General features: G+C 45.2%; 1 protein-coding gene across 2 annotated transcripts in view; it reads left to right on the top strand.

Moving 5' to 3' along the window:
- The window catches only part of Limd1 (LIM domain containing 1), a 57,501-nt gene extending 42,580 nt beyond the window's left edge, over window positions 1-14,921 (top strand). Inside the window, exons 3-9 of one of the 2 annotated variants that reach the window (XM_015489383.2) lie at window positions 3,082-3,149; window positions 3,646-3,708; window positions 8,462-8,592; window positions 9,214-9,265; window positions 9,768-9,836; window positions 11,106-11,273; window positions 11,477-14,921. In XM_015489383.2, coding sequence (XP_015344869.1) covers window positions 3,082-3,149; window positions 3,646-3,708; window positions 8,462-8,592; window positions 9,214-9,265; window positions 9,768-9,836; window positions 11,106-11,243 — 521 coding nt within the window. In that variant the 3' untranslated portion in view covers window positions 11,244-11,273; window positions 11,477-14,921. Of the gene's footprint in view, window positions 1-3,081; window positions 3,150-3,645; window positions 3,709-8,461; window positions 8,593-9,213; window positions 9,266-9,767; window positions 9,837-11,105 lie in introns of both variants that reach the window. The other variant, XM_015489382.2, reaches the window with a different exon arrangement.
- The last annotated feature ends 1,654 nt before the right edge of the window (window positions 14,922-16,575 follow it).

Genomic DNA, 16,575 nt, shown 5'->3' with positions numbered 1-16,575 from the left:
GTTGGGAGTGGTTTTGGGGAGTGATTTCGAAGCATAGCCAGTCCTTGTATCCTTGTCCTGCTCCATGATACCAACACCATGGCATATCTTATTTCTGCCTCACACTTTGGTGATCATTCTTTTAAGGCCACTGGTTTAAATCTAAGTAAATATTTATCCATATTTTTAATCCTTTCCAAAGTTGAGTCCCAGATAGCCCCACTGAGTCAGGGATAAACGTTTTAGAGTTTTTCCTTCCAAGGAGAGTTAATCACCTATGCTCTCATCAGTCGTTTAGAAGAATATGCAGTGATGGCAATCCCCAGCACTTAAAGTTGATCTCGTAGGTGAAAAAGCCCAATAGTCCGTGTGTGAGCACGCTAGAGGACTCGGGGCTTTGCATGTTGAATAGTCTTCCCTTGGTGATTTTTGGAATAGAGGTCATCTGCCCCCTAGTAAAACAAAAAATGGTTTCCTGCTCAGATTTCTTAGCACTTCCCAGTCCCCATTCCCGGAAGCAGTCGGCTCCTCTCACATTGGATGAGGAGGCTCAGCCTGCTCTGGGAATTCCAGTGTGAGTTTCTGGTGTCCTCCTTGCTCTCTCTAGTGGTCCCATCCGAAACTGCAGCCTGACTGTCTCCCCTCTTCAGAACAGGATTCATCTCTGTGGGAAGTCTTGGACTTTAATTGCAATCAACAATGTGTGACCTGTTTTTTCTTCTGGTTGTGAAGCTTTCAACCTTTCTGATTATGTGGTATTTTTCTGTCCTTGCCACTTTGCTCTTGGGAAGGGATCGAGGGCAGCAGATCAGCTCTTACCCAATTATCTTTTTTTTTTGGGGGGGGGTTACTGGATTGAACCTAGGGACACTTACCCCGGAACTATATCCCTAGCCCTTTTTATTTTTTTTATTCAGAGACAGGGTCATGGTGTCTGAGCCCCATCCCACCCCCATTTCATTCGGTTTTTAGTCTTTTTAAATCATGCAGAAAGCTGAAGATTTCCTTCCAGTTATTGGTCTTCATACCTCCTTTGTGGTTTGTCTTTTCCCATTCTTTGCCCGTTTTTCATATAGTGCTATTTATTGAGTTATTTGCATAATTTGAGGTGAAATCCTTTTCTGTCATGTAGTGTAGGGATATCATCTTTGGTCGTAGTGTTTTATCTACAGGGTGTATGTGCGTGCACGCACATGTGCATGTGTGTGTGTTTAGAACTACAGGAAAGTATGGTGGGAAATAACCCTTATTTACCTATCACCCAGATCGCACAGACACTTCTACATTGTCATTTGGGCTCTATATATTTTTATAAGGGATGTAAAGTATTATAGATGATGAAAATCCTCTTGGTTGCCCTTCCCATCCCATCCCTTCCTTCCCCGGGGCAGCTGCTGTAATGGATTAAGCATGGCTCTTTCCAGTCCCAGTGTCCCTACTGTTTCACATGCACAACTGCCAGTAAAACACATCTAGTGCTAGTTCATGTGTGTGTGCTTGAGCTTACAGATGTATGTCATATTGATGTATGTTTGGAAAATTTGCCTTATTCGTAATTTTCGTTCAATTAATAATGATACGTATAGATCTAGCTTCTTCACATTGACTGCTGAGTAGAATCACATCCATTGAATATAATTTCAAATTCTTTCTCAGTTTGTTTATCAATTCTTCTATTTTGGGAAACACGGAAGACACTTCTCGTTTTTCTGTAAGCAACTTTGCATGAACATCTGCACGTACGCCTCCTTTTTCGCATGTGGGGATCTTCTCAAGGGCAATGGGCTATAGGTTATAGGAATTTTTAGCTCTTGACAAATTGTTCTCAGGGTTGTCCCAATGGATCCTTGCACCAGCATCACCATGACATGGTGTTGTCGGATTTAGTCATTTTTGTGAATCTGTGGGATTGAGATAGAATCTGTGGCCTTAATTTCATTATCCTGATTGCTGGTGGGATTGAACATCTTTTTATTATATTGTAGATATTAGGTTTTTATAATAACCTTGCCTATTATTCAAGGTTTAACAGGTTTTCTTTTCTATACTCTTTCTTTTCCTTTTGCTCATTTTACTTTTTCTTATTGATTTGTTAGCATTTAGTATGGTATATATAAAGAATGTTTATCATATGAACATATATAAAGAATCATTCTTTACATGATATATATGTATGTGTATATATATATATACTATAGATAGAAAATAATTATATATAATTATATATATTATATATAGGAAATAATTATATATATATAGATGTATATGTATATAATTATTTCCTTTCTGGACTGGGGATTGAATTCCGGGGCACTTTATCGCTGAGCTACATCACTAGTCCTTTTTATTTTTTGAGACAAAAAACTCCTTCCAATAGTGTGTGTTTTCTACCACTCAGAAGAAATAAAGTTAACCAATTTGTAGAATTCCCTGGTAGGTTGTCACAAGCATCCCCTGGAGAACATGTCAAAGTGGCTGTCATAAATGCTGGTGGAGTGCCTGGTGCCGTGGCGCACCCCTGTAATTCCAGTAGCTCAGGAGGCTGAGGCAGGAGGATCACAAGTTCAAAGCCAGCCTCAGCAACTTAGAGAGGTGCTAAGCAACTCAGTGAGACCCTGTCTGTAAATAAAATATATTTTTTAAAGGCTAGGCATGTGGCTCAGTGGTTAAGCACTCCTGGGTTCAGTCCTCAGTACCAAAAAATAAAAAGCCAGTGGAAAATGGCAGCTTTGTAAGACACTGTTGCCGGCACCCTGCTCCAGTGTGTGCCTCTATCCTCCTGTCGCCTGAAGTTTCTGGCTTCTTTCTAAGCAGAGAGGAGGTCCAGAAGGTGGGCATAGGATGATTCCCTCAGCTCTCAGGGCTTCATACCAAATAGCAGCTTCCAGGGGATCCTTTCTTCTGTCTTAGCCTGCCCATGGCTGAGAATCATGGCATCTTTTAGTAACCAGAAACTTACTGGCAGTTGGCATTTCCTTTTTTTTTTGTACACATGTGTTTATTTCTGTTTAAAAAAAAAAAGATATCGCCTTTCCTTTCACTCTGTTCTCATTGCACATTAGCATTTCTCTTTTTACACTGTCTTTGTATTTTTTACCTTAGGCCGGAAGCTGAGAGGAAAAGCCTTTTATTTTGTCAACGGCAAAGTGTTTTGTGAGGAAGACTTCCTGGTGAGTATGTCACCCAGCTTCCCCTCCCTGTGCTGGCCAGAGAGGCACAGGGCCAGGAGCCTGGGGGGACCCAGACAGTAGGAGGTGGATTCTCTGCACTGCCCAGCTCTGTTGGGAGGCCACACTGCTGGACAGACAGGCCCTGGCTATCTTCTGGAGATGCCAGGGTAGCCCTTATTCCTGGGGTGACGCTCCGGAACTCCTCTTTGAGAACCTCTGCATTTAGGAATTCAGCTTTTTACATAAATCCTGGCACACAGTAGGTGCCCAGCACAGCTGCTGTTAGAGTGGTGGTGTTAGTATTTGTAGTGGCTTTTGTGGCAGAAGATAGCTCCTGACTCAGTGTATGGCTGCGTTGTTCTCGGGTAAAATGACAGATTCCTGCCCAGAGTGACACATCGTTCTCATAAATTGCTTATGATTCTCTGGTCTGGTGGGAAAGTGGCTGATTCATCCACCCAGCCTGGGTTTGACTTCTTTTCCCTTTCTTCTGCAGTACTCTGGCTTCCAGCAGTCTGCTGACAGGTGTTTTCTTTGTGGACATCTGATCATGGACATGGTGAGTCAGATCAGCTGAACAAGATCATAGCATCTTGGGAGGAGGAGGCAGTTGCGGGGGGAAAAAAGAAATTAATAACGGAGCACAGTGCTTATTATCTTAATTGGTGGCCTCGGCTGGTTTTATTAAAAGAAGTCCCGGTGAAGTGCAGCCTGCTTCCCTAATAGAACCCACGTTGTTGGCTTTTTGTAATATTTGCAGCTTTAATCATTCAGACTGCACAGTGTTGATTCTGATCTTGTTCTCTCCTTCACTGGACTATTTGGATCACATTGGCCCTCTGATTTCTCTGTGATCTGGTGGCATTTCAGGTACATGCCAAATGCAGCCTGGTTTTACTGCAGAAATCTCAGCCAACTTGAAGTTGAGTGCAGAAAATCAGTTGAATAGGGTTGTTTTTTCCCCTGTATTCAGTCCAGCTGAAGCTCCTAAGATAGGTTTGGGGGCCTGTCATTAACTTCTCAGACAGTAGAATTAGGCCCTGGTTGTATGTGTTCTATCTCTTGTTTGGCTGCTGGCTCTCAGAGCTTGCCCTTGTCTCTTCAGCAAGGACAGTTTTTCCCTAGGGGGTTGGGTTGTGAAGTTAGTGAATACAGGGATTGAATCGTTCACCACTGGAAACCTGCCTTTAAGAATGTCTTTAATTTACTGATCATAGGAAATGATTGTGTGACATACTTTAGTTGGAAAGCATTAAATTCCTCTCTCTCTCATGATCCATCAACTCCATTCTGGAGAAGAGAATCGCCAATCATTACTTCTTCTTTTTTTTTTTACCTTTTTATTGAGAAGTAACTCAGAGTGAAGCGTGCAAATTTTGGGTGTGGCTGATGAATTTTTTACATGTGTACCTGCCCACATAACTACCACCCAGATAAAGATTCATGACATTGTTTGAACCCCAGAAAGTCCCTCTTGCCATCTTCCACTTGAGATCCTATTCCCACAGTGGCGACTGCTGTTTGGCTTCTGTTGCCACTAATATGTTTTGCTGGTTCTGAAATATCATAAGAGAAGCATTGTCGAACATAGATGCTTTTGATGTTGATGTATTTCATTTTTGCTTTTTGGGGGTACTGGGGATTGACCTCAGGGCAACTCTATCACTGAGCCACATCCCCAGCCCTATTTTGTTTATGTAGAGGCAGGGTCTCACTGAGTTGCTTAGTGCCTTGCTGTTGCTGAGGCTGGCTTTGAACTCAAGATCCTCTTGCCTCAGCCTCCTGAGCCGCTGCCATTGCAGGCGTGCTGCACCGTGTCCGGCGAGCATAGAAGCTTTTGAATCTGTCTTTCCTCACTTAGGGATGTGTTTTTGGTCCTTCATTTATTTTTGTTGCAAGGTAGAATCCCATTGTATGAAATTGATGGGAATTGGGGTGTTTTCTTTTCTTTTTTTTTTTTTTTTCGTGCATGATGCTGGTGGGAACTCTCTTGTGCATCTTTGACAGATATAAACACTCGTTCTGCTGGTTATATACTAACATTCATAAAACAACAGTGAACAGAGTCCTCACTATTCATGAAGAATGCCTGTGGCCATGAAGTATTGATACATTGCACCAGAGCTTAGCCTGCTTAGCCACGTCCTCACTAGTGGCCAGGGCCTTCCTGGGGAACAGGGCCCTCTACCTATTTCCTCAGGGGGAGGCATGTAGGAGACATGTACCCTTCCCCCTACCTTCCCCAGTTGCCTGCCAGACTCTGTAGGGCTCCATTTCTTTTGCAGAATTTGTCCTTGTTTTTAGAGTTCTTCTGACAAACCCACTGCATATGAGATCAGCATTGTCCAAATTCATGAGTACTATTATTCCTTGTTCCTACTTATAGGTGTCCTAAGTCTTCTTGGGCCTTAAGTTATATCATTTATCTATTGCTACATGATAAACCCCCCCAAAACTTAGTAGTTTAAAACAACAGTGATTTATTATTTATCATGATACTGTGGGTCAGGAATTAGGTCGGGGCTCAGCAGGGTGATTCTTCTGCTCTCCGTGACATTGGATGGAGTCACTTAGCTTTGTTCAGCTGGTGGCACACTTGAACTGGAACCTCTGAGATGACCTCTCACCCCTAGGCTACTCCCCATGTGGACTCTGATCTTTCTGTAGTTTGGTTCAGGCTCATAAAAGGTAGAGGAAGCAGAAGCTGCCAGTTCTCTTAAGTCCCAGACTCCAAAATCTCAGGACATCACTTCTTCCTTATTCTGTTGATCAAATAAAGTCACAGGCCAGTCCTGATTGGGGAGGGGAGTATTCTCCATTTCTTGATGTAAGGGTCAACATATGCATCTAGGAAGGGGAACACTTGATTTGGGGAGATGGTTTTCTACTCTAGGGGATCATGGAAGTTGGACCTTGCAATCTCCCAGGTCTTTTTGAAGACTCAAAACCTCTTGGTGAACGTCTGTCTGGTAGTAAGCCTGGATTTTAAAGACAGAACCCTTGACTGCTGCCAAGAATTTTAATAACACACTGCAAGATTTTTTTCAGATACCACGCTTATTTCTATAGCAGAGCTTCAACGGTCCAACTCTGTATAAATTGTCTGTTCATATCCCTCTTTGTTAATAAAGGGGTATATTCTGGAATAGGACATAGTCTTACATACCAGAATTATTACAGCTAGCCAAGATGGAATGAAATAACTTTTTTTTTTTTTTTTTTTTTTTTTTTACAATCTTGCTTTAGGCACATCATGGGTTCAATTAATTTAAGGATCTCTTTCTGCCAAGGCAGCATTAGTCTGGAGGAAATGCATTCCAAGGCCCAAATTGCCAAATGGACTTTGAAAGCCCAGCAGTTGTTCTTCCTCTTTGGCAGTTTACTATGGATCCAGAGGGGCCTCTGAGGTAGTGAAACCCAGGAGGGAATGAGGAAGTGTGAAAGCTGAGCTTTCAGAGGTGAGCTAGCAGAGCACAAAGTCCACCTCTTGCCACGCTGGCTAGAGTGTGTGCAGTGTAGAATTATCTGCTTCCAGTGCAAGGAACTGAAACATGATATGTCTTTCCCAGGGTCTCACAATGTCCTGACTTTCCAGTCCCTTTCCTTCAGCCTGTGTGAGATTTCCTACATGGCTTCCACTACTAGGGACAGGTGGCCGCCTGTACATTCTCTGTACATGGGTGTTTGTGAGCTCCCTTACTTGTGTAGATTGTTTTTGCTGTTTTGTGGCCCAGGTAATTGCAGAGACAAATCTATTGAGTCAGTGAAGTTGCTTTCAACTATAAATTATAGGAGAATACAGACTCATTTTAACTCGAACCAATGATTCCTTAACTTAGCATGCATCAGAGTCATCTTATTAAAATACAGAACTTTACCCCACAGTTTCTGATTCAGGAAGTCCAGGATGGAGTCTGAGGATATACATTTTTACCAGGTTCCCAGGTAATGCTGAAGCTGTGGGTCCAGGGACCACACTTTCAGAACCTCTGATTTAGCGGTGAGGTTTGGAGATAAGGGGTCCCAGGGTGAGTTAATTCAGCTCCTTGCTGATCTCCCCAAGGGTGTTCTTTCCGTACCCACCCTCCTCCCCTTGCCTGTGTCCTGGTTTCAAGATGGTGTCAGCAGTTCCAGGTGTCATATCCAGAACAAATGATGCTGAGAAGAAGGAGGTTTGTGGGTATTTGTCTTCATTGTGTTTAAAAACAGCTGCCACTGGGGACTTTGCTTTTACACTTGGATGTGAGATAACCAGGGCTTGAGTTGGGGCTTCTTGATTACCATACTGCGGAGTCACGCCACATGTGAGGAGCACCCAAGAAGCTAAAGTTAGAAGGTTTTTCCCCCCAAATGGCCGTTTCCCGTAGAATTATCTTTCATTTTCTCATGTAATTGCCGCTTGCCAAATTGGTGAGGAATCCCTCTGTGCCTCAGCTTTGCATCATTTCCTGCTTCTCTGTGGTGGCTTTTGGCCCTGGGATTGGCTCAGCCCTATCCCAGCATGCCTCTCTAGGAAAGAGTTTCCTGCTGTGGGTGGGGATTGGAAAGGAGTCCCCTTAATTCCCTCCCTGCTCAGCAACCCTGAGAGGTTGCAGGAGAAGGATTCTTATAGATCCACTCCTGTCCATACATATAAACAGACCAGCCTTCCCATCCCTGTGCTCCCTTGACCTCCATCCAGGTGAAACTCTTGGGAGAGCCTGCTCCGTGTTAAGTTCCTGCCAGGTGGCTGGGCTGACGAGATGAGCTGGGTTCAAAGGAGCTGGCTGCAGCAATAAACTAAGAAAACGGCGAAGAAACCACACAACACACGGACATAAGTTTCTAAGACCAAGGGTAGGATGGCTCTTTGACCTTAAGGATCAGCTTCATGCTGGACAGCACTGGAAAGAGCATATACCTGGAATCTCTCTATTTTATAGGAGGGACATATAGAGGAGCTTCGATGGAATGTTCTTCACCAAATAAAGCAGGAGATAGGGTTTCAAAGGTGGAGTCTTGCTTTGTGATGTCTTGTGGTCAGCAAATTGATTGACATCTTGGCAAGTTACACCCATTTCAGGTGCTTTGTGGGATCCCAGGCAGAACAAGAGAAAAGGTGCATTTACATCACACAGACCAATCAGCATGCAACGCCAGACCCATCCCCTCATATATCTCCAATGCGCACACACACACAGCCCATGGATGGCTTGTGACATGGAGTGACTGTACATGTGGCCCCTCTGCCCAGAGCACTTCTCTTTCTCCCACTGTCCCTTCTTTCCCTGGAATTCCACTAAGTCTCTGCCTTTCCTCCTTTGTGCCCCCAGATCCTGCAGGCCCTGGGGAAGTCCTACCATCCTGGCTGTTTCCGATGTGTGATCTGTAACGAGTGTTTGGACGGGGTGCCCTTCACCGTGGACTCGGAGAACAAGATCTACTGTGTCCGAGATTACCACAAGTAAGGAGGGAGGGACAGATGGGAACCATACACGTAGGCCACACTGATCTCAGCAGAGAGTGGAAACGACCGTGATTACAGTAGCTTGTACCATTTGTCCAGAGTCAGCAAAGGCTTAATGGCTTTGAGGGTACAGCATGGGCCCTGGGGGGGTCAGTAGATGCCAGCAGATAGGAACTGGTTGACACATCTCTTTAGTGAAAAAGTAGAACAGTGTCAACAAACCCTGTAACCAGCTTCCTGGTCTCGGGAGGACTCCACCAAGCTACCAAGTGCTGTGGCTCCAGCTTTATCTAACTTTGCCAGGTACCAAGTCAGGGTTGGTTTCTACCACACTGGGTTTACTGGGCTGTACTAGGCATCACAAGGGGAGCGAAGAGCCAGGTTAGTCTTTATCCAGGTGTCCTTGTTATAGCTGGGAACAATCCCAAAGCAACACTGAAGCGTGTTCCACAGAGCGAGCCAGGCTCCGGTCTTCTGGTGAGGGCTGGAGGGATGTGCCAGGATGTGCCACCTGGGCAAAAGGTGGCTCCTCGCAGCCTCCTGGTGCCAGCCTTATTCAGGGCCTCGCCTCCTAGAAACAACACAAGTACATTTTTCTGCTTCTTTGTTTTTCCCCAGGGTATTGGCCCCCAAGTGTGCAGCTTGTGGGCTTCCCATCCTTCCACCTGAGGTAAGATGCTTTCTCAGACATGTTCCTGGGTCTTCTAAGACCCGGGCATCTCCCTTAGGTCAGTCACAAGATTCTGTGTCCTGTCCTTATACCTTTCAGAATCCCAATTCTGAGACAAATAGCATTGCTCCCTTTCTCATGGGCTGGCTTTCCCAGCTGCACGCCCTTCAGGTGCCTGTTCATCCCACAACCAGGTCTAACTCCCCTACTTGATGCTTAGATTAGTAGATGAGCAGAAAAGCTTTTCTTTTTTTTCATTTAAAAAAAAAAATTAAATGTCCCTGTTGGCCTTTTTGTTCTCTGTTGACTCCGGTGCTCCAGAAGGTGATATTGTCCCTCCTACTTCCTACCTCCTCAGCGAATTCTTCCCCCTTCAAGTGTTAGTTTTCACTGCAGCTCTGTGTTACCCCAGGACACTCTCTGCTCCCCACTCCATGGCCCTTGGCATCCACTGGGCCCTTAGCTGGCCTTTTCCACATGTCTTGCTTTTCTTTGGGCTCAGGGCTCCGATGAGACCATCCGTGTTGTGTCCATGGACAGAGACTACCACGTGGAGTGTTACCACTGCGAGGTAGGCCCCTCCCTCATGGCTCCCAAGCCCATCTCAGAAGTCCAAGAGGAAAGCCACTTAGGTTACTGGGGCCTGAGAGGGTCGTGAGGTTATGGGTAAGATCTGCCCTCTAGAGCTCATGTGGGAGCAGACGGGGAAGATATGGGTGCTCGGGTGTGAAGGTCTTGATCATTTTCTGCACATCCAGAACTGGCAAGTTCTGAAACCTAAACTGCTTTCCCTGGTGCTGCAGAGCTAGGAGGGTCAGGTGGAGTGTGGGTCTCAGGTTTTGTGTGGGGACCAGGTCATCAGACAGGAGTGTGGTTGGGGGAAGAGACTCCCTTCCCTCCAGCACACAGGCTTTTCCATCTGCCAGAATCTCCTTTCTGAGCTATGCCCTGTAAATCATGAAGAAACCCCTCTTGGAAACAGGCATGTATGGAGGCCAGTGGAGGCTCACCTGCCCGGTGTCATGTGCCAGGCTGAATGAGCCACTAGTGTGCCTAATGATTGCCAGGGAAACCAGAGGTCCCCTCTCACCAGCCCCCATGAAGGCTGACAGTGGGATTTCCACAGGAGATTAAGTTCATTTTGTGATACTGTTGCTGGGGAGGGCAGGGAGCGTAGGTGACACATATTGAAGAACTGAAGGAACAGGTGGGACGCATGGCCAATGATACCCCAGGTCCCTGGAGAAGAGGGTGAAGATATTTGCTCAGCCATCCTCTTTGCACGTCCCAGACCAGCCTGTCCAGTAGAGATATAAGTGCCACAAGTTCAAGTTGGGTGTATCACTTCCAGTTTCCCAGTAGGCACATTTGAAATGTCTAAACAAGGAAGTGGGATCAATTTTTTTTTTTTTTTGGGGCAGTATTGGAGATCAAACCTAGGGCCTATGCTTGCTAGCATTCTTACCACTGAGCTATATCACCACCCCTGGGATCAATAATTTTATTCAGCCTAGTAGATCCATCCTAGTTATCCATCCTAGTAGATCCTAGTAGATCATTTCAACACGTAGTCAGTATAAAAAGTTATCCATGAGGTGATTTTCCATCATCCTTTTGTTCTGAGCCTTGGAAATCGGTGTGCATTTGCTCTGTCAGCACATGTTCTTTCCAGCCAGCCCCGTTTCAGGTGCTCTGTAGTGACATGTAGTCAGTGGCATCCAGATTGGACAGGTCTTCACTGGGGAAAGCTAGGAAACAGTGCCCCCTGCTGACTTGGGATGGTGGCCTGATGTCAGTCTGCTTTCATTGGACATTCTTGCCTTGCCCCCTCGTACCCCAGGACTGTGGTCTGGAGCTCAATGATGAAGACGGTCACCGCTGCTACCCCCTGGAGGACCACCTGTTCTGTCACTCATGTCACGTCAAGAGGCTGGAGAAAGGCCCCTCGTCTGCAGCCCTCCACCAGCACCACTTCTAGCCAGAGCCACTCCCGGACCTCCTGGTGGGGGTGAGGGGCCAGAGCTGCACAAGGAGACATCTGCCCTTTACTTCTGGTGGCCCCTGGGATGGAATTGGGGTAGAGGAAGAGGAGAACGGGTGGGCGAGTTCCTGCATGTGTGGGGTTCCTTTCTTTTAACCAGGGAGGTAGTGCACTACCTGTCTGGTGTATGTATTTCCCAAGTGCTTTTCTCCTTGTCACGCCCTCGTCAGGTAACTTGGGAAGCCACTCCACTGTGTGAGCCAACAGTTCCCGCTTCAGGAGGAGAGTTTTGTGTTGATCACATTCCCAGTATGTCGTGAAGTGACAGCTCAGCGGCCAAGACATTCAGCCCTTCCCGATAGGAAGATGCCTTCACCCGGTCACCCCTTCATACATGTGTACCTCCAAGGCATGATTGAAGACTGCTTTCCATCCCAGATTCAGTACTGCTGAGAGTGGCTGCAAACTTTAGTCGCATTATGGCAAGAAGGAAGCTCTAATCCGTGCTTTGTGTCCTGAGAAGTATTTGCTTAGTAAATCAGAGCCAAGGTTCCAGACACGGGAGCCCAGGCTCCTCCTTGGGCTCTCACAGCATTCTGTGCCCCTGCCAGTCCTCACTCTCTTAAGGCAGGGTGTGATGTTTGGGGGCCCCATGGAGGCTTGCCCTGTCCCTGTAAAACATGCTTTGGGAGAAGACCTTGGTGCAGGCACCAGGACTCTTTTGCCCACCTATTTGTGGTGTTTTTTTCTCGGAGCTCTGGAGAGTCTGTGACTTTGGAGCCATTCCTGCAAGGAAGTCTCTGGATCCCATGTGGGAACATGTCTGGCACCTATTTTAGCTTATTTAACGAAGGCCTTTTTGAAAGCCCTGCCCACATTGCAGAGAGAGAACTCCTTAGAAGCAGGGAGAGTTTTTGTGTGTGTGAGATCTGTGAGCCGGCATGGCAGGCAGTGAGTTAATATATTTACTTCAGGGCTTTCCCTCTTGCCTACTTCTGGGCAAAGACATTATGTTTGAAGAAACCAACATAAGGTACACTGCTTTGGCCTATTTTTTTTTTTTCTTTTAATTGTTTCTGTCCACTTTTAGTCTTTCACACACACAAAAATACCTCACAGATAGAGCTTCACCAAATTGCATTTTTAGGAGGGATTTGGCCACCACACTGGACTCAGATACCTCCTTGGGTGTGTTAGGAATCGCTGGCTTCACATGGCAGACTCCAGCTGGTCAGGGTAGTGTGATCATAACTAAATAGCAGCTGGGAATAGAGCTGATGGAAATTCAGCACTATGGCCTTACGCATTTCAGCATACTGGCTCCCAGGTGGCCAGGGCTGGAGGAGGACCACACACTGGCAAGATTTCAAGATCACCTGAAAAGTCACAATTTGCCCTCCAAGTCACTCCAAGGCTGCTGAGGCCAGAGGATAATTCGAATGGGAGAAGCTTTAAAAAAAAAAAAAAAAAAAGACTGGTTGCCATTTGCCCTCTTCTCCTGTGACGGGATTGCTGGGTGTCTCCCTGCTGCCAGCCAGAGCAGGGCATGGCTCTGGCCTCTGTACTCTGCAGAGTCCTATCCTCACACCCAGAGTGGGCTGTGGAGAGTGGTCAGTGGTATTGCTGGCACAAGTGAATGCAGACTGTTCATCGGGCCTGGCTCCACCTGTGGGCCATGTTTGGACTCATTGGCAGCCATTGTGGGTGAGAAGCACAGAATCAGCACCATGGATTGTCTTTTCCATTTCCTTTGTCCAGATGGCATTCCTCAGTTTCTGGTCCCAGGCTGTGCCTCCTGAAAGCCCATAAATGCATGGGCCTGTGGTGTGGACCCTGAGGCTGGGTCCCTCTCTTCTGAACAAGCCATCCAGCTCGGCTTTGGCAAGGCTGGTGGGGAACAAAGTGAGCCACTAGGTCTTAACCTAGCTCTGTCCCCTAATGTTGGCTTTGCCGGCACACCTTCGCTCCACTTTTGAGTCAAGCAGAGTGAAGAAAATTGTGTTGGAATCACTATCAGAAGGAGCAGGGATTTGTTTGCAAATGGAGTAATTAGTTTAAAACCCTTAGATTAATATTTTGAATGACATTTTTAAAGTGGCCTTGATAGAGGTATTTCAGATGTATTTGCAAATACATTTTATGTTGTGGGAAAAGTACAATACAGTAATTTCCAGATGTCCTAGAAATCCTAGCAGTGGACTTCTCTGATTGTCCAGTCTCTGGAAAGGGCACTGGTAGGGATCTTGAATTGTTTTGTCTGTCTCCATCTCAGGCCCTTGCATGAAAGCCATGAAGAGATGTTTGCCTATCTGTATTTTAAATAAATTATTGGTCCAATAGAACTGTAATGGGGTTGTATTTATGGGCATATAGGGAAAAACCAGGATGAATAAATTTGCTTTGAAAGTTAGAGAAAATAACCTTTTTGGTTTCCTGGACAGTTCTTGGACTTTAGATAAAACAAGGAGGATGAAGGCCTGATCCCAGACCCCAAAGTGAGCCTCCATCCTTCTCTCTTGTGTCATTTCGCCTTGAGATGTTTTTGCACTCTATCTTGGTTCTCTCCTTTTTTTCATCTGCTCACTTGAGTCAAAAGCAACCTGGGTGATCTATAAAAATCTGATAACCCAGTTTGGTCTGTCATGTAGGGATTCTCTCTCATTCACTGTTTCTCCTCCCGAGATGGAGATCGTCTGCTTTGTTATCTCTTACTGAAGAAGGGCATTCCTTCCTGGCATGAGGCAGTGGGTGGGGACTCCACTTCTCAGTTCCACTTCTCAGACTCCACTTCTCTCTACTTCTCAGTTATTAATATCTGAGTGTGCTGTCCTACAACTGAGAACCTCTGAGGTTCTGCTTTTGAGTCCTGGGTGGCTGTTAGAATAACCAAGGCACCCTGATCACCTTCAAGTGCTGTCCTTGCCTTGTGTCCGGGGGCCTGAGTCACATTTACAAGATGAAAAGCAGGATTGTTAGGATTTAAGAGGATTGTTCGGAATTCACAGTCCATTGCACTCCACTAAAGGCTGCTTTTATGTGCCCTTTCTGTGCCCGTGTGAGTGCATGCTGTAAGGTTGATAGTACCTTGCAGAGAAAGGGTGTGGGATTCTACCCCAAATAGTGGTTGCTGGATGCACTTATTAAAATTCTGTCTGTCAGGAAACCAAATTATTTTTGTACTTTCCTTTGCCAAGAATCAGTCCTAAGCCAGGCATGGCAGTGCATACCTGTAATCCCAGTGGCTTGGGAGGCTGAGGCCGGAGGATCACGAGTTCAAGACCAGCCTCAGCAATTTATCAAGGCCCTAAACAACTCAATGAGACCCTGTCTCTAAATAAAATACGAAAAAGGGTGGGGATGTGATTAAGGGCTCCCTGCATTCAATCTTCAGTATGCACCCCCCCCCCCAAAAAAAAGAATCAGTCCTAATTTCCTAGTTAGTATTTGAAGTAACTTTAAAGTAACAACAACAAAATGAGTAAAAATGTACTAGGTATCTTTTGTGTTCTGAGCCAAAACTGGACAGATGTGGGAAATCTCCATATAGTTATGAAAGTTTTGCTGTATAGGAAAATTATTTTCCTCTGTGTGTCTTCTTTGCTATAAAATTATTCAAAATATTGCAACGATACAACTGAATCAATTTGTAGGCTATTAAAGTGTTCTCCAACATAACAGTGTTCACTGGGCCTTTTCTGTGTGTGGAATAATGTGACAGGGTTGACAGTGTTTTTACCCCTGGGTTTTACCCTTTTAGAACTCTGGATTCTTTAAGTAACACATGAGTTTCAAGAGCCTGAGATTTTACCTTCTTAAAGCTAATAAATTAGCATGGCATGGTTTCCTGGATCCTGGCAGAAGTTATGGAACTTGCAGATCAGGACAAAGGACAGTTTATTACTAATAGCAATAGTAGTAGCCTGATTATCAGCATTTGGAATTGTTTACTGAACCCTGTTTTCTACAGGGCTCTATGAAGAGGATCAGACAATACCTGCACATGTGGTGGGTTGCATTACAAGGGGCACCAGATGCTTAGGAAACCCTGTCTTTTATAATGGGCATTGAGTCTGCCTGATCTTTGCTCTGGAGAGACACAATCATTCACAACTGTTCAATGAACTAACATCCTTGAAAAGATAGTCTGGAACTAAGGCAGTCGGTGCCTATGCTCACAAGATTAGTGTTAGAATCTGAAAGGCCTTGGAGAATCATATCCAAGGGTGTGTTGATTTCTATGATGCAAATTCTCCTGTCACACCTAATTTCATTCTACCAACATGGCACCCCAGAATCCACCCCAAAGTTGGGAGAAGATAACTTAGTTATGAGCAAGTATGAGCTAGCCTCATGCATCTGGGGGTTGAAGCAAAGAGGAAATCTGATCTGGTTCTAAATTCCATGATTGCAACATAATAGGTGACATTAATTGTGGGGACCATGTCCCAAATGTTATTTTAAGGACTCCATATTCTCTATCATCCCTCATTTTATGAACATCTGAGAGACATGGATGGTGAAATAACTCTTCAGTAATACATCAGTAAATAGCAGGACCAGTATGCCATCCCAAGTACTTTCATGCAGAGTGGCCTATCTTGGCCACTCTGTCTGCTGAGGGGTTAATCAGTTGTACTTCAGTGTATTTATTCAATAAAGCCACACAGTCCCTAAAATGGCAATGAGGAGCAGCTTATCACTGCTGTTGGACTCTTGTTTTCCTGTTGCTACTGTAGAGTCATTCCTCAAACTCGGTGGCTTAAAATAGCACAAGTTTGTTAAAATTCTGAAGAAATGGATCCTCTGGGTTCACATCAAGGTTGTCTGTAGATCTGCACTTGATGCAGAAGCACTGGGAGAAAATGCATCCTTGCCCATTTCCGGCTTCTCAAGACTGCCGTGTTTCAGGGCTTGTGGTGGCACCACTCCAGCTCTGTAACTCTGCTTCTGTAGTCAGGCTGCCCATCTCTGATCACGCCCCCCCCCCATCATAATGACCTTTTTATTATATTGGGATTTTCCAAATAATCCCTAATAATCTTACTATCTCATGATCCTTAAGCCGAAATCCCCCTTGCTTTGTTGGATAAGATATAGTCGTAGATCTTGGACATCTTGATGGACAGCATTATTCAGACTCCAACAGAATATGTTTTTTTTAGGATGGAAATGAAAGTTTCCCTATTTTTTCAAGCATTGTTAAAAGTGGGGTTTGCATTTTTCCTGGATTGAAAACAGAAATGTATCATATATAGTAAACACAATTAGAATCTGGGTGTTAAAAAAGTCAGATGTCATACCGTGATGGGAGAAAAAAAAAAATCAAGAG

This window comes from Marmota marmota, unplaced genomic scaffold, assembly GCF_001458135.2.
Source record: "Marmota marmota marmota unplaced genomic scaffold, marMar, whole genome shotgun sequence".
NCBI lineage: Eukaryota > Metazoa > Chordata > Mammalia > Rodentia > Sciuridae > Marmota > Marmota marmota.
Note: the sequence above shows the minus strand (reverse complement) of the source record. Positions and strands in the feature narration are given on the sequence as shown.